The sequence below is a fragment of the Dipodomys merriami genome, unplaced genomic scaffold (assembly GCF_024711535.1).
Source record: "Dipodomys merriami isolate MVZ:Mamm:240054 unplaced genomic scaffold, mDipMer1.0.p SCAF_4, whole genome shotgun sequence".
Lineage (NCBI taxonomy): Eukaryota > Metazoa > Chordata > Mammalia > Rodentia > Heteromyidae > Dipodomys > Dipodomys merriami.
This window is the reverse complement of record NW_027205603.1, coordinates 95,018,264-95,039,595: the sequence shown is the minus strand read 5'-3', so window position 1 is coordinate 95,039,595 and position 21,332 is coordinate 95,018,264. Positions and strand designations below refer to the sequence as shown.

General features: G+C 59.2%; 1 protein-coding gene across 13 annotated transcripts in view; it reads left to right on the top strand.

Moving 5' to 3' along the window:
- Positions 1-7,306, top strand: part of LOC138806071 (plectin) — a 58,550-nt gene extending 51,244 nt beyond the window's left edge. For all 13 annotated transcript variants that reach the window (XM_069991603.1, XM_069991592.1, XM_069991591.1 and 10 more), the window contains one exon: positions 33-7,306. In XM_069991603.1, coding sequence (XP_069847704.1) covers positions 33-6,236 — 6,204 coding nt within the window. In that variant the 3' untranslated portion in view covers positions 6,237-7,306. The remainder of the gene's footprint in view (positions 1-32) is intronic.
- The last annotated feature ends 14,026 nt before the right edge of the window (positions 7,307-21,332 follow it).

Sequence of the window (21,332 nt, the reverse complement as noted above, 5' to 3'; positions counted from 1 at the left end):
CTCTGACTGCTCTCCTCCCCCACCTCCACTAGATGCAGATGGTGCAGCAGGAGCAGATGGTGCAGGAGACGCAGGCCCTGCAGCAGAGCTTCCTCTCGGAGAAGGACAGCCTGCTGCAGCGGGAGCACTTCATCGAACAGGAGAAGGCCAAACTGGAGCAGCTTTTCCAGGACGAGGTGGCCAAGGCCCAGAAGCTGCGTGAGGAGCAGCAGCGGCAGCAGCAGCAGATGGAGCAGGAGAAGCAGCAGCTGGTGGCCAGCATGGAGGAGGCCCGGCGGCGGCAGCGTGAGGCGGAGGAGGGCGTGCGGCGTAAGCAGGAGGAGCTGCAGCGCCTGGAGCAGCAGCGGGAGCAGCAGGAGAAGCTGCTGGCGGAGGAGAACCGGAGGCTGCGGGAGCGGCTGCAGCGCCTGGAGGAAGCGCACCAAGCTGCCCTGGCTCACTCAGAGGAGGTGGCCGCCGTGAAGGTCCTGCCTAACGGCCGAGATGCGCCCGACGGCCCGGCCGTGGAGGCCCAGCCACAGCACAGCTTCGAGGGCCTGCGGCAGAGGGTGGCAGCCCAGCGGCTGCAGGAAGCGGGCGTGCTGAGTGCAGAGGAGCTGCGGCGGCTGGTGGAGGGCCGCACCACGGTGGACGAGCTCTCGCGCCGGGCGGATGTGCGCCAGTACCTGCAGGGCAGCAGCAGCATCGCAGGGTTGCTGCTGAAGCCCGCCAACGAGAAGCTGAGCATCTACACTGCCCTGCAGAGGCGGCTGCTGAGCCCGGGCACCGCCCTCATCCTGCTCGAGGCCCAGGCTGCGTCAGGCTTCCTGCTGGACCCTGTGCGGAACCGGCGGCTGACGGTGAACGAAGCGGTGAAGGAGGGCATCGTGGGCCCGGAGCTGCACCACAAGCTGCTGTCGGCCGAGCGCGCGGTCACCGGCTACACCGACCCCTACTCCGGGGAGCGGATCTCCCTCTTCCAGGCCATGCAGAAGGACCTCATCGTCCGGGACCACGGCATCCGCCTGCTGGAGGCCCAGATCGCCACGGGCGGCGTCATCGACCCGGTGCACAGCCACCGCGTGCCCGTGGACGTGGCCTACCAGCGCGGCTACTTCGACGAGGAGATGAACCGCGTCCTGGAGGACCCGAGCGACGACACCAAGGGCTTCTTCGACCCCAACACGCACGAGAACCTGACCTACAGGCAGCTGCTGGAGCGCTGCGTGGAGGACCCGGAGACCGGGCTGCGGCTGCTGCCGCTCACCGACAAGGCCGCCAAGGGCCGTGAGCTGGTTTACACAGATGCGGAGGCCCGGGACGTGTTCGAGAAGGCCACTGTCTCTGCGCCGTTTGGCAAGTTCCAGGGCAAGCCAGTGACCATCTGGGAGATCATCAACTCGGAGTACTTCACGGCCGAGCAGCGGCGGGATCTGCTGCGGCAGTTCCGCACGGGCCGCATCACGGTGGAGAAGATCATCAAGATCGTCATCACCGTGGTGGAGGAGCAGGAGCGCAAGGGCCAGCTCTGCTTTGAGGGTCTGCGTACCCTCGTGCCCGCCGCGGAGCTGCTGGAAAGCAAGGTCATCGACCGCGAGCTCTACCAGCAGTTGCAGCGGGGCGAGCGCTCGGTACGGGAGGCGGCCGAGGTGGACGCAGTGCGCCGGGCCCTGCGGGGCGCCGACGTGATTGCAGGGCTGTGGCTGGAGGAGGCGGCGCAGAGGCTGAGCATCTACGAGGCCTTGAAGAAAGACTTGCTTCCGCCAGAGGTGGCCGTGGCCTTGCTGGAGGCCCAGGCCGGCACAGGCCATGTCATCGACCCCGCCACGAGCGCCCGGCTGACGGTGGACGAAGCGGTCCGTGCCGGCCTGGTGGGCCCCGAGCTGCACGAGAAGCTGCTGTCGGCCGAGAAGGCTGTGACAGGCTACCGGGACCCCTACTCGGCACAGAGCGTCTCCTTGTTCCAGGCCCTCAAGAAAGGGCTCATTCCCCGGGAGCAGGGTCTGCGCCTGCTGGATGCCCAGCTGTGCACAGGGGGCATCATAGACCCCAGCAAGAGCCACCGTGTGCCTCTGGAGGTCGCCTACGCCCGGGGTTACCTGGATGAGGAGACCAGCAGGGCCCTGTCGGCACCCGCGGACGATTCCAAGCTCTACCTAGACCCCACCACGCGGGAGCCGGTTACCTATGGCCAGCTCCAGCAGCGGTGCCGGCCCGACCAGCTGACCGGACTGAGCCTGCTGCCTGTGTCGGAGAAGGCGGCCCGGGCCCACCTGGAGGAGGTCTATTCGGAGCTGCAGGCCCGAGAGAGCTTCGAGAAGGCCACGGTCGAGGTCCCCGTGGGCAGCCTGCAAGGCAGGACGGTGAGCGTGTGGGAGCTGATCCGCTCCGAGTACTTCACCGAGGAGCAGCGCCAGGAGCTGCTGCGGCAGTTCCGCACGGGCAAGGTCACCGTGGAGAAGGTCATCAAGATCCTCATCACCATCGTAGAGGAGGTGGAGACCCGGCGGCAGGAAGGGCTCACGTTCAGCGGCCTCCGCGCCCCGGTGCCCGCCAGCCAGCTCCTGGCCGCCGGCGTCCTCAGCAGGGCCCAGTTTGAGCAGCTCAAGGACGGCAAGACTTCGGTCAGAGATCTCTCGGAGGTGGGCTCTGTGCGCACGCTGCTGCAGGGCAGCGGCTGTCTGGCCGGCATCTACCTGGAGGACGCTGGAGAGAAGGTGAGCGTCTACGAGGCCATGCGCCGGGGCCTGCTCCGGCCCAGCACAGGAACGCTCCTGCTGGAGGCCCAGGCGGCCACGGGTTTTCTGGTGGACCCCGTGCGCAATCAGCGCCTGTACGTCCACGAGGCTGTGAAGGCGGGCGTCGTGGGCCCCGAGCTGCACGAGAAGCTGCTGTCGGCGGAGAAGGCGGTCACCGGCTACAAGGACCCCTACTCGGGCTCCACCATCTCGCTCTTCCAGGCCATGAAGAAGGGCCTCGTTCTGAGGGACCACGGCATCCGCCTGCTGGAGGCCCAGATCGCCACGGGTGGCATCATCGACCCGGTGCACAGCCACCGCCTGCCCGTGGACGTGGCCTACCAGCGCGGCTACTTCGACGAGGAGATGAGCCGCGTCCTGGAGGACCCGAGCGACGACACCAAGGGCTTCTTCGACCCCAACACGCACGAGAACCTGACCTACAGGCAGCTGCTGGAGCGCTGCGTGGAGGACCCGGAGACCGGGCTGCGGCTGCTGCCGCTGAAGGCTGCAGAGAAGGCAGAGGTGGTGGAGACCACGCAGGTGTACACAGAGGAGGAGACCCGCAGGGCCTTCCAGGAGACGCAGATCGACATCCCCACCGGGGGCAGCCGGGGCGGCTCCACCATGTCCCTGTGGGAGGTGATGCAGTCGGACCTGATCCCCGAGGAACAGCGGGAACGCCTGATGGCTGACTTCCAGGCCGGCCGCGTGACGAAGGAGCGCATGATCATCATCATCATCGAGATCATCGAGAAGACCGAGATCATCCGGCAGCAGAGCCGCTCCTCCTACGACTACGTGCGGCGCCGCCTCACCGCCGAGGACCTTCACGAGGCCCGCATCATCTCCCTCGAGGCCTACAACCTGCTCCGCGAGGGCGCCCGGAGCCTGCACGAGGTCTTGGAGGCGGAGTCTGCCTGGCGCTTCCTCTACGGCACGGGCGCGGTGGCTGGCGTGTACCTGCCCGGCTCGAGGCAGGCGCTGACCATCTACCAGGCGCTGAGGAAGGGGCTGCTGAGCGTGGAGGTGGCTCGCTTGCTTCTGGAGGCCCAGGCGGCCACGGGCTTCCTGCTGGATCCGGTGAAGGGCGAGCGGCTGACGGTGGACGAGGCCGTGCGGAAGGGGCTGGTGGGACCCGAGCTGCACGACCGCCTGCTGTCCGCGGAGCGGGCCGTCACCGGCTACCGCGACCCCTACACCGAGCAGACCATCTCGCTCTTCCAGGCCATGAAGAAGGAGCTGATCCCCGCCGAGGAGGCCCTGCGGCTGCTGGACGCCCAGCTGGCCACCGGGGGCATCGTGGACCCCCGCCTGGGTTTCCACCTCCCGCTGGAGGTGGCCTACCAGCGCGGCTACATCAACAAGGACACGCACGACCAGCTGTCGGAGCCCAGCGAGGTGCGTGGCTACGTGGACCCCTCCACGGATGAGCGCCTCAGCTACACGCAGCTGCTCCGGCGCTGCCACCGCCACGAGCAGAGCGGCCAGATGCTCCTGCCGCTGTCGGCCTCGCGGAAGCTGACCTTCCGCGGCCTCCGCAAGCAGATCACGGTGGAGGAGCTGGTGCGCTCCCAGGTCCTGGATGAGGCCACGGCACTGCAGCTGCAGGAAGGCCTGACCTCCGTCGAGGAGGTCACCAAGAACCTTCAGAAGTTCCTCGAGGGCACCAGCTGCATCGCGGGCGTCTTCGTGGACGCCACCAAAGAGCGGCTCTCCGTGTACCAGGCCATGAAGAAGGGCATCATCCGCCCGGGGACGGCCTTCGAGCTCCTGGAGGCCCAGGCGGCCACAGGCTACGTCATCGACCCCATCAAAGGACTCAAGCTGACCGTGGAGGAGGCCGTGCGCATGGGCATCGTGGGCCCCGAGTTCAAGGACAAGCTGCTGTCCGCAGAGCGCGCCGTCACCGGCTACAAGGACCCTTACTCGGGGAAGCTCATCTCCCTGTTCCAGGCCATGAAGAAGGGGCTCATCCTGAAAGACCACGGCATCCGCCTGCTGGAGGCCCAGATCGCCACGGGCGGCATCATCGACCCCGAGGAGAGCCACCGGCTGCCCGTGGAGGTGGCCTACAAGCGGGGCCTGTTCGACGAGGAGATGAATGAGATCCTGACGGACCCCTCAGACGACACCAAGGGCTTCTTCGACCCCAACACGGAGGAGAACCTCACCTACCTGCAGCTCATGGAGCGCTGCATCACCGACCCGCAGACCGGCCTGTGCCTGCTGCCGCTGAAGGAGAGGAAGCGGGAGCGGAAGACGTCCTCCAAGTCGTCGGTGCGCAAGCGGCGCGTGGTGATCGTGGACCCCGAGACGGGCAAGGAGATGTCGGTGTACGAGGCCTACCGCAAGGGCCTCATCGACAACCAGACGTACCTGGAGCTGTCGGAGCAAGAGTGCGAGTGGGAGGAGATCACCATCTCCTCCTCGGACGGCGTCGTCAAGTCTATGATCATCGACCGCCGCTCCGGCCGCCAGTATGACATCGACGACGCCATCACCAAGAACCTCATCGACCGCTCGGCGCTCGACCAGTATCGGGCCGGCACGCTCTCCATCACCGAGTTCGCCGACATGTTGTCCGGCAATGCCGGCGGCTTCCGCTCCCGCTCCTCCTCCGTGGGCTCGTCCTCCTCCTACCCCATCAGCCCCGCCGCCTCCAGGACCCAGCTGGCCTCCTGGTCAGACCCCACCGAGGAGACGGGCCCGGTGGCCGGCATCCTCGACACGGAGACGCTGGAGAAAGTGTCCATCACCGAGGCCATGCACCGCAGCCTGGTGGACAACATCACCGGGCAGCGGCTGCTGGAGGCCCAGGCCTGCACCGGGGGCATCATCGACCCCAGCACCGGGGAGCGCTTCCCCGTCACCGAGGCGCTCAACAAGGGTCTGGTGGACAGGGTCATGGTGGACCGCATCAACCTGGCCCAGAAGGCCTTCTGCGGCTTCGAGGACCCACGCACCAAGACAAAGATGTCGGCTGCCCAGGCCCTGAAGAAGGGCTGGCTGTATTACGAGGCGGGCCAGCGGTTCCTGGAGGTGCAGTACCTGACGGGGGGCCTGATCGAGCCCGACACGCCGGGCCGAGTGTCTCTCGACGAGGCCCTGCAGCGCGGCACTGTGGATGCCCGCACAGCTCAGAAGCTGCGTGACGTCAGCGCGTACTCCAAGTACCTCACCTGCCCGAAGACCAAGCTCAGGATCTCTTACAAGGACGCGCTGGACCGCAGCATGGTGGAAGAGGGGACCGGGCTGCGGCTGCTCGAGGCTGCTGCCCAGTCCAGCAAGGGCTACTACAGCCCCTACAGCGTCAGCGGCTCTGGCTCCGCGGCCGGCTCTCGGGCCGGCTCGCGCACCGGCTCGCGGGCCGGCTCCCGCCGAGGCAGCTTTGATGCCACCGGCTCCGGCTTCTCCATGACTTTCTCGTCCTCCTCCTACTCTTCCTCGGGCTATGGCCGGCGCTATGCCTCAGGGTCCTCCTCTTCCCTGGGGGGCCCAGAGTCTGCAGTGGCCTGACCCCCTGCCTGCACCCCACTTCCCGCTCTGCATGTGGCCAGGCTCCCTGCCGAGGCGCTGGGGTCTTCCTCTAACGTGTGCAGCTGTGTTCCTCCCAAGCGGTGCCTAAAGTGTAACCAAAAAGACCAGACTAACGTAGTACGCACGCGCGCTGCCCAGGCAGCCGTGTGCTGGGAGACGGGTTGGCCAGGCCCACTGACCACCCCATCCTCCTTGGGGCTTCTCGTTCCTTCTACCTGCCACTCACCACAGCCAGGTGCCTTGCGGGGGTCCAGAGCCGGCTCCCAGCCTGCCCCTCCTGTCTCCCTCGAGAACGCTCTGTGTGTGCAAGCCTCTCGGCCCCATACACCCGTCACACTGGACACCTCGCCGCCAGCCCTCGCTGTGAGGGTCAGGCCTGGTCCTTGCTCCGCTCAGGTTCTCTCCCGGCCTAGCCTCTGCTCCCCAGCTTGGTTCCTGGCCTGGCCTGCTCGCTCGGTGGCTCTTTCTGGGGAGAGAAGGTCCTGGACCGGCCATCGCTCCCAGACTGCCCAGAGAGGCTGCTTCCCCGTGGGAGTGGAGTCCCACCCCAGCCCCCTTCCTGGCTTCTGCCACTGCTGCTGCGCATCCTTGCTCAGTGCCCCCCACCCACTCTCAGACCCCAGCCCCCGGCTTTCGCCTCCAGTCTCTGCTCTCCTTGTAAGTGCCTTCTGTGTCCTCCCTTGTGCCCAGGCCCCGAGCCCCAGCCTGCGTGACAGTCAGGTGTTCGGGCCAGGCAGGGGTGGGGCTCTGGAGATCTCACCTTCCCCCAGGGCTCCAGTGGCCTTGGAGCCTGGGTGCCGCCGGCTGCCCTGCCCCGGGGGCCCAGCCTGCCTGCGGCTCAGGGACAGGCCGTCTGCGCTCGGCAGGCAGTGGGCCCACGCCTGGTCCGGCCGCCCCCTGGCTTTGAAGCTAGCCCTGCCCCCACTCTCTGAGCGAGCTTTGCATGTTCCACTAACCCAGCTGGTGCCGGCGGGCGCCCGGCCGAACACTAACCTGACCACGGCGGAGCCTTGCCGCGCCCGCCCTCAATAAAAGCAATTCCAACCTTCGCCCGGGTCTTGCCTGGTTCTTGAGTCTGGCTGAGCCGTGGTGGCGCAGGGTGGAAACGCGGGCTCAGCCACTGTGTCTTGGTTGGAATGGAGGCCTGGGCCCCGTGCTAGGGCTGGCAACCATGGGGGAGAAACTCAGGCCATGGCTGGAGAGCCGACGGCCACCCTGGACAGCAGCTTGGTGGGGGGAAGGGCGGGCCATGGCGTCCAGATGCTGCCAGGCCGCGGCTTTGCCTGTGACAGCCCGGCGCAGGGCTGGCACTGGAGGCTGCTCTGCAAGCCCTGCCTCCGTCTGCCTGCACGCACGGCAGCGTGCTGCCCACCCCCTCAGGCCAGGCCAGATGCTCGGGGGCTGGGCATCGGCAGGGACTGTGTGACTTGCAGGTCCTCACATGACCACAGCTGGCAGTGTGTTCCGGAAACCCCACCCACAGGCATGGGGTGACAGGACACACACTGAACTCCACCTGAGCGAGGGCATTTACAGACGCAGGGGGTGCCAGGGCGGTCTGAGGAATACATGTGGGAAGAGAGGACAGAGTCAACATCCGTGACAGGACACTGCCACAGTCAACAAACCTTGTAGTCAGCACCCGCTGCAGTCAGGACAACGCTGCAGTCAGGACAATGCTGCAGTCAGCACCCGCTGCAGTCAGGACAATGCTGCAGTCAGCACCCGCTGCAGTCAGCACCCGCTGCAGTCAGCACCTGCTGCAGTCAGGACAATGCTGCAGTCAGCACCCACTGCAGTCAGCACCTGCTGCAGTCAGCACCCACTGCAGTCAGCACACACTGCAGTCAGCACCCGCTGCAGTCAGGACAATGCTGCAGTCAGCACACACTGCAGTCAGCACCCGCTGCAGTCAGGACAACACTGCAGTCAGCACACACTGCAGTCAGGACAACACTGCAGTCAGCACACACTGCAGTCAGGACACTGCAGTCAGGACAACACTGAAGTCAGCACACACTCTTGGCTGGAGGGGCTCACTGAAGTCCTTTTCTACAAAGTCAACAGAATCTTATTCACAAGATTAAGTCCCTGTAGAATTTCGGACTTAATTCAGATATTCAGACTGGCTTTGGTGTGGTGCCCCAGAATCCTCATGGGAGGCCTTGCTGCCAAACAAGGCCTGACAGGGTTCTTGGAGCGACAACCATGCTTTCAAATCCGATCAGGGAATCCAAATGATAACACAGTAGGGTCCAAGCATCATGAGTACAAATAAACAAAAGCAGAACCAGGACCGGGAGGATTTCCAAAATAAAGCAGAAAAACCCAAGAAGAGAGAGGAAGGAATGTCCTAAGCCTAGCCATGGAACAGTGACATCATAAGACCTGTGAGGGGGCTGGGAAGTTGGCTCAATGGTAGAGCGCTTGCCTTGCATGCCTGAGGCCCTGGGTTCAATTCCTCAGCACCACATAAGCAAAAAGAAAAAAGCTGGAAGTGGCGCTGTGGCTCAAGTGGTAGAGCACTAGCCTTGAGCTGAAGAGCTGAGGGACAGTGCCCAAGCCCAGAGTTCAGGCCCCACGACCGGACCCCCCCCAAAAAAAAAAAAGACCCGTGAGGCAGGGTGTGGATTCCAGGCCAGATCTGGCTCCATGGCCCCTCAGAAAACCAGAGTCAAACCAGAGTCCTGAAGAACGTGTGGATCGGAAGAACCCGTTCTGAATCCACCCAGAAAGACATGCAAAAAGGGAGGAGGCAGGAAGAGGGGCCCAGGCCCACAGACACAGCTGTCCTCAGTGCTCCCTGGAGGCTGAGATGTAAGGAGCATGGTCTGGAGCCAGCCCAGGCAGAAAGTCTTTGAGACTCTTCAGCTAACTAACAAAAAGCCAGAAGGAGCTGAGGCTCAAGTGGTAAAGCGCCAGCCTTGAGTGAAAAGCTAAGGTCAGCACATACGTGAAGTCTAATTGGTTCTAGCCGAAGGCCCTGTGGACAGGAAAGGTTCATTTTGAAGAAATAATAGGTGGTAATTATTTCCCAAGTAGATAGAAAGCATGGATTATTACTTTTTAAAAAGCACAGTATAATTCAAGTATAGCAAGTAAAGTATCTACTTCAAAACACATTGTAGCAAACGTGCAGAAAATCAAAGACAAAGAATAGAAGCCTTCAGCCAGAGGAAAGGCAGAGTGCACGTTCAAGGACAGTAGTTGGACTGGCAGCAGGAGACTACGCAAACCTGGAAACTTCCCCCCAAAGGCAATGGCCTCAGCCCGGGGTGAACGCGGAGGCTCGAGGCCCAGCGGAAGTAGAATCAGAAACCTGCATTTTAATAAGATCCCATTCATCTTGTTTTAAAGCAAAAAAAAAAAAAAATTTTTTTTTGTCTGTTGTGGGGCTTGAACTCTGGGCTTGGGTGCTGTTCCTCAGCTCTTCAGCTCAAAGCTAGCGCTCTACCACTTGAGCCACAGTGCCATTTCCAGTTTCTGGTGGTTTATTGGAAATAAGAGTTTCATGGACTTCCCTGACCTGGGCTGGCTTTGAACTGCGATCCTCAGATCTTAACCTCCTGAGTAGCTAGGATTACAAGCATGAGCCACTGGTGCCCGGCACGTTGTGTTTTAAAGCAGAATTTAAAATCACTTATGAGTCTGACTAGACATTTCTTCAGACTGGTGATCAGTTATCACATGAAAAGGTGTAGTGCTTTGATTTTTTGTTTTTGCCCATTCTAGGGCTTGAACTCAGGGCCTTTGTACTGTCCCCTGAGCTTCTTTTGCTCAAGGCTAGCACTCTGCCACTTGGACTCTACTTCCAGCTTTTTTGGTCATTTTTGGAGATAAGTCTCATAGACTTTCTTTTCCGGGCTGGCTTTGAACTTAGATCTCAGCCTCCTGAGTAGCTAAGATTACAAGTTGACTTTTTTTTTTGTCAGTTGTGGGGCTTGAACTCTGGGCCTGGGTGCTGTCCCTCAGCTCTTCAGCTCAAGGTGAGCACTCTACTGCTTGAGCCACAGTGCCGCTTCTGGTTTTTCGAGTGGTTTATTGGAGATAAGAGTCCCATGGACTTTCCTGCCCCGGCTGGCTCTGAACCACGATCCTCAGATCTGAGCCTCCTGAGTAGCTAGGATGACAGGTGTGAGCCACCAGCGCCCGACTAAGTTGACCATTTTTAATAAAAGTTATTTTGGGGTGTTTTTCTTTTTTTGCGGCTAGATGAAACCCAGCCTTGGGTTTGCTAAACTTAACAGACTGCTGCTGAGCTACACGCTACATGGTGTAGTCTGGTCTTGCCTCTAACAAAATGAAACGGGCTCAATAATTTGCAAGCACTAGCAATGCAGGGACTTACAGTGCTGGAGGCCGGGAGTCGCCGGTGTGGGCCGCGCGGGTGTGGGCCCTGCGGTGAGGTGAGGGCCGCGCGGGTGTGGGCCGGGTGTGGGCCGGGTGTGGGCCGCGCGGGTGTGGGCCGGGTGTGGGCCGCGCGGGTGTGGGCCGGGTGTGGGCCGCGCGGGTGTGGGCCGCGCGGGTGTGGTCCGGGTGTGGGCCGCGCGGGTGTGGGCCGTGCAGTGAGGTGTGGGCCGCGCGGGTGTGGGCCGCGCGGGTGTGGGCCGCGCGGGTGTGGGCCGGGTGTGGGCCGCGCGGGTGTGGGCCGGGTGTGGGCCGCGCGGGTGTGGGCCGGGTGTGGGCCGCGCGGGTGTGGGCCGGGTGTGGGCCGCGCGGGTGTGGGCCGGGTGTGGGCCGCGCGGGTGTGGGCCGGGTGTGGGCCGCGCGGGTGTGGGCCGGGTGTGGGCCGCGCGGGTGTGGGCCGGGTGTGGGCCGTGCAGTGAGGTGTGGGCCGCGCGGGTGTGGGCCGGGTGTGGGCCGTGCAGTGAGGTGTGGGCCGCGCGGGTGTGGGCCGCGCGGGTGTGGGCCGGGTGTGGGCCGCGCGGGTGTGGTCCGGGTGTGGGCCGCGCGGGTGTGGTCCGGGTGTGGGCCGGGTGTGGGCCGCGCGGGTGTGGGCCGGGTGTGGGCCGTGCAGTGAGGTGTGGGCCGCGCGGGTGTGGGCCGCGCGGGTGTGGGCCGGGTGTGGGCCGCGCGGGTGTGGGCCGTGCAGTGAGGTGTGGGCCGCGCGGGTGTGGGCCGGGTGTGGGCCGTGCAGTGAGGTGTGGGCCGCGCGGGTGTGGGCCGGGTGTGGGCCGTGCAGTGAGGTGTGGGCCGCGCGGGTGTGGGCCGGGTGTGGGCCGCGCGGGTGTGGTCCGGGTGTGGGCCGCGCGGGTGTGGTCCGGGTGTGGGCCGGGTGTGGGCCGCGCGGGTGTGGTCCGGGTGTGGGCCGCGCGGGTGTGGTCCGGGTGTGGGCCGGGTGTGGGCCGCGCGGGTGTGGGCCGGGTGTGGGCCGCGCGGGTGTGGGCCGCGCGGTGAGGGGAGGGCCATTCCCGGCACCGTGAAACCTGGCGTGGCGGGAGGGGTGAACTGCAGCGTCCCACCCCGCCCTGGAGAGGGAAGTGCCAGCAGTCTTGCGTGGGCAGTGTCACACGAGTGACAGCGCAGGAGCCGCGCAGACGTCCATGCGGCGGCCTTCAGCCCAGACGAGCGGCTGGGCTTGCGTGCCTCGCTCACGCAAACCTGCGGGGTGAAGCTTTCCCGGAGAGCGGGCTGCTGGAAACGAACATTCGGAAGTTACATACAGAGTCAGCACGTGACTCCTCACGGGCGGGCCTGGCCCAGGAGAAATGACAACGTGGATGTCCCCCAGCAGGCTGCACGGATCACAGCCAGCGTCGGCCTACCCGCCGCCTGGGGCGTGGACGGAATATGGCTTCCTCCCTCAGGCCTCTGGCTGCCCGAGAGCAGCCCGCCCCGCCCCCGCCCCGGGCGGTGATTGGTTAGCAACCCCAGGCGATTGGCTAGCAACCCCAGGCGATTGGCTAGCAACCCCAGGCGATTGGCTAGCAACCCCAGGCGATTGGCTAGCAACCCCAGGCGATTGGCTAGCAACCCCAGGCGATTGGTTAGCAACCCCAGGCGATTGGTTAGCAACCCCAGGCGATTGGCTAGCAACCCCAGGCGATTGGCTAGCAACCCCAGGCGATTGGCTAGCAACCCCAAGCGATTGGTTAGCAACCCCAGGGGAGCCTGGTGCAGCCAGAGAGCCAGAGGCTCTCTCGGTGGCTGCTCTGATGACGCGTCTCACTGAGAGCCGCCATGTTGGGAAGGCCAGGGGGGCAGTGGCCCCCGGGAGGAGGGGTGCACACACCGGGCAGCCCACTGGGCACTGACTACCAACACACTCTCCTCCCGCCAGCCCAGGGCAGAGGCCACGCCCCGGCCTGCACCGCCAAGGCCACCCTGAGAGGCTGAAGCCCACCCTGCCATCAAACGGTGAGACCAGAAATACTTGTTCTTAGAAGCCACTGGCATTGGTAGTAATTTGCTGCATAGCAGATACACAGCTGTCTGCTGGTTGCTGGTAGGGAGTTGCTGGTGTCATTGAGCGGTTAAAGCCGATGTGTGGGGTGCGTTAGCACCAAGGACCTGTGTCTTGTTCGCTTTCTTGGTGTCCTGGTGTTGGGGTCAGGCTTTGCGGTGACCCTCTGATACTGTTTAGAGAAGCATGTATTCATAGTTGGGGTGAGGGAAGGGCGCCGGTGGCTCACACCTGTCATCCTAGCTCCCGAGGCTGAGAGCTGAGGATTGGGGTTCAAAGCCAGCCCAGGCAGGAAAGGTCTCTGAGACTCTTATCTCCAATGAACCACCAAAAAGCCAAAGTGGAGCTATGGCTCAAGTGGTAGAGCACCAGCCTTGAGAAAAAAAAGCTCAGGGACAGTGCCCAGGCTGAGAGTTCAAACCACACTAAAAAGAAAAAAGGAAGGAAATCCTAACGCATGGTCCAGCACAAGTGAATCTTGAGGACATGATGCAAATGAAATAAGCCTGTCACAAAAGGACGGCGCCAGGTGAGTCCATTCATGTAAAATACCCACAGCATTCAAATTGACAGAGACAGAAAGGCGTTTTTTCTGAATGGGAGGCAGGGAGGAACAAGAGGTGTGGAGTTGAGTCTGGCAGGATGAGAAGTTCCAGTGAGAACAGTGGTGAACCAGTGTTAAACTACTCACAGAGAAATGCTTGGGACACCTAGAGTCCCCACCACTTGGGAGGTGGGGAGCTGGAGGACAATGGTTTGAGGCCAGCCAGGCAACAGTTAGCAAGACCCCCCCCCCAGCTCAGTCAATATATCTGGACATTGTGGAACACATCTGTAATCCCAGTGACATGGAAAGTACAAACGGAAAGATCACGGTATGTGTAGGGGTATGTGTATGTGTGTGTGTATTTATCAGGCACAAAAGTATCTACCACCCAAGGTAAAATACGTAACACCTGGTGCATAATAAGGCATGCAAATAAGCAAAAATTCACATCACAGCCCATTGTTGTTGAGTGTCACCACTGCCAAGTGCCGGGCTGCTGGCTGGGACGGTGTCTGTCTGGGATGGAGTCTGTCTGCTGATGTCTGTCTGGGATGGTGTCTGTCTGGGATGGTGTCTGTCTGCTGATGTCTGGGATGGTGTCTGTCTGGCATGGTGTCTGTGCTGATGTCTGTCTGGGATGGTGTCTGTGCTGATGTCTGTCTGGGATGGTGTCTGTGCTGATGTCTGTCTGGGATGGTGTCTGTCTGCTGATGTCTGGGATGGTGTCTGTGCTGATGTCTGTCTGGGGTGGTGTCTGTGCTGATGTCTGGGATGGTGTCTATCTGGAATGATGTCTGTCTGGGAGGGATGGTGTCTGTCTGGGATGGTGTCTGCCTGGGATGATGTCTGTCTGGGATGGTGTCTGTCTGGGATGATGTCTGGGATGGTGTCTGTCTGGGATGATGTCTGGGATGATGTCTGGGATGGTGTCTGTCTGGGATGATGTCTGGGATGGTGTCTGTCTGGGATGATGTCTGGGATGGTGTCTGCGATGGTGTCTGTCTGGGATGATGTCTGGGATGGTGTCTGCGATGGTGTCTGTCTGGGATGATGTCTGGGATGGTGTCTGTCTGGGATGATGTCTGGGATGGTGTCTGTCTGGGATGGTATCTGTCTGGGAGGGATGGTGTCTGTCTGGGAGGGATGGTGTCTGGGATGGTGTCTGTCTGGGAGGGATGGTGTCTGGGATGATGTGTGTGTCCGGAAGGGCACTGGGATGGCGGCTGGCTGCAGCCTCTGCTTCCAGGAAGCGTTAGGCAGTGCAGAAGTCAAGTCAGTTAAAATAGCAAAGTGAAAGGCCAGAAAGAAAATGATGGGAAGAAGAGGAAAGGAACTGGGGGAGGCCACCCGTGGGTGAGGGGCAGAGGGGCAGCCCCGCTGCTCTGCCCAGCCGCCACTGTGCACTGGGCCATGGGAGCCCTGTGACTCAGATCCTCACCAGTGTGATCCCAGCACCTGTCTGTCCTGCCTGGTTGTTGTCTTCAGGGTTAAGGCCTAGTTCTGCCCCAGGTATCACAAGGACCAATGTGGCCGCCTTGCACTGCTGCAGCAAGAATGCCTGTGCGTGTGCCATGCTCACCTCTGCCCATCACTGGCTCTGGCTCTTGGAGCTGCAGTGGGTAGATGATGTGCGGACGTCTCGGGTGCAGACGTCTCAGGGTGCAGGTATCTCGGGTGCAGACGTCTCGGGTACAGACGTCTCAGGGTGCAGGTATCTCGGGTGCAGACGTCTCAGGGTGCAGGTATCTTGGGTACAGACATTTCAGGGTGCAGGTATCTTGGGTGCAGATGTCTCAGGTGCAGGTGTCTCGGGTGCAGACGTCTCAGGTGCAGGTGTCTCAGGGTGCAGGCGTCTCAGGGTTCAGACGTCTTGGGTGCAGATGTCTCTGGGGTGCAGACATCTCGGGGTGCAGGAGTCCCTGAGTGCTGCTGATTCCACTTCCTCAGTGTATTCTGTACTGTGTCGTTTTCCTGGCCTGGGCTGTCTGGGCGCTCCCGGGCCGTGCCGCTGGGGGCTCTCCCCGAGTGGGCGAGGGCTCCTTCCTCACACTGCAGCTCTTCTGTTTGCATTTCTCTGTGGATTAGTGACTTTTTTTTTTTGAGACAAGGCCTCCCTGTACAGCCTCAGCCTCTTCTGTCCTGGAACTCCTATCTTCTTGCCTCCACTTCCAGAGTGCTGGGATTACAGGTGGGCAGCATCACACTCAGCTCTGAGCCTTTTTATGTGTCTGCCTGTACTGGGGCTCGAACTCAATACCTCAAGCTCCCGCTTGGCCTTTCCCCTCAAGGCTGGTGCTGGACTACATGGGCCATACCTCCACCTCTGGCCTTTTGGTGGTTAATCTGACAGACTTTTCTGCTCCAGCTGGCTTCAAACCTCAATCCTCAGATCTGAGTCTCCTGGGTAGTTAGGATTACTGGTGTGAGCCACTGGTGCCCAGTGGGGGTTTTGAGTTCTTACGAATTAAGAGCTTTTGTTATTGTTTGTTCAGGTGTGTGTGTGTGTGTATGTGCGCGCGCGCTCTGACAAGCCCACAGTATTCTCCCCGTGCCAGTCGGGAGATGTGCAGGCTGTAGCCGCCGCTCCACTCCATCGTTGTTTGCTTGATGCAGTCTCAGCTGCCTGTTCGTTTTATAGTCTGTGCTTTTGTGGTCTTCCCTAAAACTTTTTTGCTCATCCATTCCCATGTTTGACTCCTTTCCTCTCTATTTTCCTCTGGTAAATTCCATGTGTGTTGTTTTGCTTGGCATTGCTTGATGCTGCTACCCAGGCTGGACTTGAACTCCTGGCTTGACCAGCTCTTTGCCTCAGCCTCCAGGTTAGCTGTCCTGTTATACCAGGGCACCCGTGCCAGTCTTCAGCCCATGACGATAGGGACTTTGTGACCCGTGAGAGTAAGGAATGAACTTACTATCAGTGATCTCTCCTCTTCCACCTCTTCCTCTTCCTCCCTCTTCTTGAGTTTGGCTCTCGCTATGTGGCCGAGGCTGGCCTGGAACTCACGGAGGGTGCTGGGGTGACAGGTGCGGGCACCACAGCTGTCTGGACGCGAGATCCCCAGCACCCTCTCTGCAGGATGCTCCTTCTCCGATGTGTATTCTCAGCACTTTTGTCAAAAATGAGTTGCCCTAGGTGGGCCTGGTGGCCCAGGCCTGTAATCCTGGACACTTGGGAGGCAGAGACCAAGGGGTTAAGTTTCAAGATCAGTTCTGGCAAAAACAAAAACAAAAAAATCCCAACAGCTCACCCACGTCCCTCTCAGTGGGCGGCGGGCGGCGGGCTGTGGGTGCCTCTCACCCACAGTCACAAGGAGGAGCACCCGACCTGGAAAGGAGCTGGAGGTGTGGCTGAAGTGGTTAAGCACCCGCCTAGCAAGCAAGAGGCCCTGACTTCCATCTCCAGAATTGCCCCCCCAAAATTAGAAAAAGAGGAAATTAAATTCAAAAGGCATAACAATCTGAGCAGAAATTGTGAAAAAGGAAATAAAACCATCAGTCAGTGAATCTGAAGGATGCATTGTCTCTCTCTCACACACACACACACACACACACACACACACACACACACACACACACACACACACACACACACACACACACACACACACACACACACACACACACACCAGTGTGGTTTATTACCGTCTTCTCAGGAGAAATAAAATGGAAAGCCAGGGGAAGATAAAGGAGCAACAACAAAGGAAGCCCTGTCCTCCTCCTGGAGAGAGGCAAATTCTGGCTGCCCTGACTTCCCCAGGAGCCCACACCTGGCATCTAGACGCCGGGCTGGGCACCGCTCAGCTACGGTGACTGCCTCAGCCCGAATCACCACATTACCAACACCCCGAGGAGCCCTCAGACAGCCCTGAGTTCTAAGCCAGTGACTCCAACAGCCAGGGAAAGGGAACAGAGTCCCCTCCCCCCTCCCCTCTCCTCCCCCCCCTCCCCTCCCCTCCCCTCACATGACTCAGGCCGGCCCTGAACTCAGGATCCTCCTGCCTTAGCCTCGGGAGCTGAGGCCGCGTCGGGGAGGCTGCCACCCTGAGGAAACTCCCCCAGAAAGCGCGAGGCCGCACGCTGTGACCAGACGCGCGTCTGCAAAAGGCCTGAGCCAGTGCAGCTCGGTGGCGTTCCGGGGTCTTCCCGAGCCCAGGACAGGGGAGCCGTGTGCGCTGCACAGTGCGGCGGACTGCAGGCAAGGCCGGCGCGGCTCGCAGGCCTCCGTCCGTGCGGCCTCGCTGCCTGCGGCCGAGCCACTGAGCTCAGAGCACCAGACAAGCACCGCGCCGAGCTCAGCCAGGCAGAGACCAGCCCGAGGCCGGGAGCGGCGCAGGCGGTCGAGCACCTGCCTGGCAGGCGATTTCCAGGGTCGGCTGGGCGGGTCTTCATTGTGGCGGGCCGCCCTTGCACCCTGCGAGGCTCCGTGGTGGGAATTGGCCGCCTTGGGAATGGCAGATGTTCTGGAGTCCTGGAGGGCGGGGTGAAAGGCTCCAGCGGCTGCCTTCTGTCCAGACGCGGCTCACGTGGACTCGGCGTGCTCCGCGCCAGTGTGTCCTGGGTGGACAGGTCGCCCGCTGTCCTGCAGGTGGCCGCCTGCCTTGGAGATAATCCCAGGCCTAAAGCACCGTCGCCCACAGAAGTTAAAGTGTATTTTATATATACTCTCTCCCTCTATCCACACATAGAGAGACTATTCACACACACAGAGACTCTCTGTGTGCAGTTTCTATATACATAACTGTATATTTGTACCTATATACAGTTTTAGACATAGAACCCCCTCCCCCTCCTCAAAAAAACAGAACACGCCCCTCCCTCATGTGGCGACCTGGAGCCACCCACGCGCAGCGCGGCCCGGGCTGCGTGGTGCCAGCACCCCAGCCATGACCCAGGCACCCCAAAGACACAAAAGGAGATCGCAAATCCATGTGGTAATTTTCATGGTGATCCTATAAATACTAAACATTCTTTTTATAACTTCCTCCTCTGCCTCTTTCTATGATCTTTGTAAAGTGGGCCATTGTTACAAAATATCAAGTAATTACTTGAAACAGATTTTTGTTTTGCCAGTCCTGGGGCTTGAACTCAGGGCCTGGGTGCTGTCCCTGAGCTTCTTTTGCTCAAGGCTAGCTCTCTACCACTTGAGCCACAGCACCACTTCTAGCCTTTTCTGTGTATGTGGTACTGAGGAATCGAACCCAGGGCTTCATGCATGCTAGGCAAGCACTCTACCACTGAGCCACCTGCCCAGCCCTTGAAACATTTTTTTTTTCCTCTTTTGGTCATGGGGTCTGAACTCAGGGCCTGGGTGCTGTCCCCTCAGCTCTTCAGCTCAAGGCTAGCGCTCTACCATTTGAGCCACAGCACCACTCCCAGTTTTTTAGTGGTTTATTGGAGATGAGCCTCATGGACTTTCCTGCTTGGGCTGGCTTTGAGCCTCAGTCTTCAGATCTCAGCCTCCTGAGTAGCTAGGATGACAGGCGTGAGCCACCCGCGCCCGGCTTCTAAAATAAATTTTTAAGGGTGATGGGAGATATCAATCCTTTTGTCCTGGATGAAAATAACTCATATGTATTTCCACTAGACAGGGGAATGTTAAATATTTATTGAAAGTATTAAATTGCAAATATGGAGGTTCACGCTCATGAATCCAGCTGGAGGTGGAGGCAGCAAACAACAGGGCAGAGCGGGAGCCCGTGCCGGGCCCGGGCGTGCTCCAGCCCGGAGGGAGAGTTGCTGGTGCCTCACATGGCGGGAAGGCCAGGCTTGGCGGAACCACAGTGGAGATGCGTCACAGCTCCAGCTCGGCTGTTGTGACGTCAGCATCACTTCCAAAATGTAGGAAATCAGAAGGGTTTTGTTGGGTTTAAAAAACACAGGGGTGAGCCGGGCACTGGTGGCTCACGCCTGTAATCCTAGCTACTCAGGAGGCTGAGATCTGAGGATTGCGGTTCAAAGCCAGCCCGGGCAGGAGAGACCGTGAGACTCCTATCTCCAATAAGCCACCAGAAAACCGGAAGTGGCGCTGTAGCTCAAGTGGTAGAGCGCTCGCCTTGAGCTGAAGAGCTGAGGGACAGCACCCAGGCCCAGAGTTCAAGCCCCACGACCAACCAAAATAAATAAATAAATAAAAGAGTCTCCTAGCCTTTCCTGCCCAGGCTGGCCTTGAATCACAGTCTTCAGATCTCAGTCTCCTAAGTAGCTAGGGTTACAGGCGTGAGCCACCACTGCCTCACTGGAATTGAATTTGTTCCTTATTTTTAAGAGAACGTGGAGGTGGGAAGGGTGAGTAGTGTCTGGAGATTTCCTTCCTTGATTCCTGTAGAGAATGCCGAGAAAATGTACTTGCCCTTTGTGAGGTATGATGTGGGCCATTTTACATATTTATTCATTTTCATTTTTGTTGGAGGGGAATAAACAGTAGTGACAGAGAATATTTAGAAACAACTCTTTTTTTTAAAATTTTTTTATTGTAAAGATACTATACTGAGGGTTACAGTTACATGAGTGAGGTAATGAGTACACTTCCTCTTGAACATTGTTACCCCCTCCATTGTTTTCCCCCTACCATCCCCTCCCTCCCTCCCTTCCCCGAGGTTCTTTTTTTTTTTTTTTTTTTTTTGATTGTGATTAAGTGATTACTTAATTTCCGGAAATTCACAGTATTGTGGAATAATGATGCTCATTTAAAGTCACAAGTTCATTCTAACTTTCCTGGAGCAAATTGTCTATCACAGTCTGTAATATATAACTGTGCTCACATGTTATATACCATATATGTGATCAGCAGCATGGGGATATTTGGTAGTGGTTCAACCAGATGAGTGGGAGTTCTTTGTTTCTTAAGTCCTGTTAGTTTTGTCATATCACCTAACATTTTGGATTTAGCATCCACTTATCAGGGAGACCATGTACTGTTTGTCTCTTCGTTCTTGGCTTACCTCGCTCAACATGATTCCTTCTAGCTCCATCCATTTCCCTGCAAATGCCATTATTTTGTCATTTCTTTTTTTTTTTTTTTTTTGTCGGTCGTGGGACTTGAACTCTGGGTCTGGGCGCTGTCCCTCAGCTCTTCAGCTCAAGGCGAGCGCTCTACCACTTGAGCTACAGCGCCACTTCTGGTTTTCTGGTGGTTTATTAGAGATAGGAGTCTCACGGTCTCTCCTGCCTGGGCTGGCTTTGAACCGAGATCCTCAGATCTCAGCCTCCTGAGTAGCTAGGATTACAGGCGTGAGCCACCAGCGCCCGGCTATTTTGTCATTTCTAATGGCTGCATAATATTCCATTGTGTATAGATACCACAATTTTTGGATCCATTCATCTGTGGTGGGGCATCTAGGTTGTTTCCATATCCTAGCTATTGCGAACAGTGCTGCAATAAACATGGAGGTGCACGTGTCCTTGTATATTGGTTCCTGTTGTTCAGGATGGATGCCTAGAAGTGGTATGAGTGGGTCGTAAGGGAGGTCAATCTTTAGCTTTCTGAGGACCCTCCAGACTGCTTTCCAAAGTGGTTGTATAAGTGTACATTCCCACCAGCAGTGTAATAGGGTTCCTCGTTCTCCACATCCCCTCCAGCATTTGTCGTTGGCTGATTTGTGGATGTGGGACATTCTGACTGGGGTAAGGTGGTATCTCAGGGTTGTCTTTATTTGCATTTCCTTCACCACCAGGGATGATGAACATTTCCTCATGTGTTTCTTTGCCATTTTTATTTCTTCATTTGAGAAGTCCCTCTTTAGTTCCCTTGCCCATTTAGTAATTGGTTTGTTAGGTTTGGGAGGGATTAGTTTCTTGAGTTCCCTGTATATACAGGATATTAACCCCTTGTCTGATATATTGCTGGTAAATATTTTTTCCCAATTAGTTGGTTGTCTTTCTAGCTTGGTTGCGATAGCTTTATCTGTGCAGAAGCTTTTTATTTTAAGGTAGTCCCATTTGTCGAGTCTCTCTCCAACTTGTTGTGACCCTGGGACTCTGTTCAGGAAGTTCCTTCCTGTGCCTATTAGTTCAAGTTAGAAACAACTCTTACAGGGGGTCATCTGCAGATCACCCACCCAGAAGCCGCCTGGGGTACCAGGTTCAGACCCGCTGATCGCCACGAACAGAGAAACCTCCGAGCCGG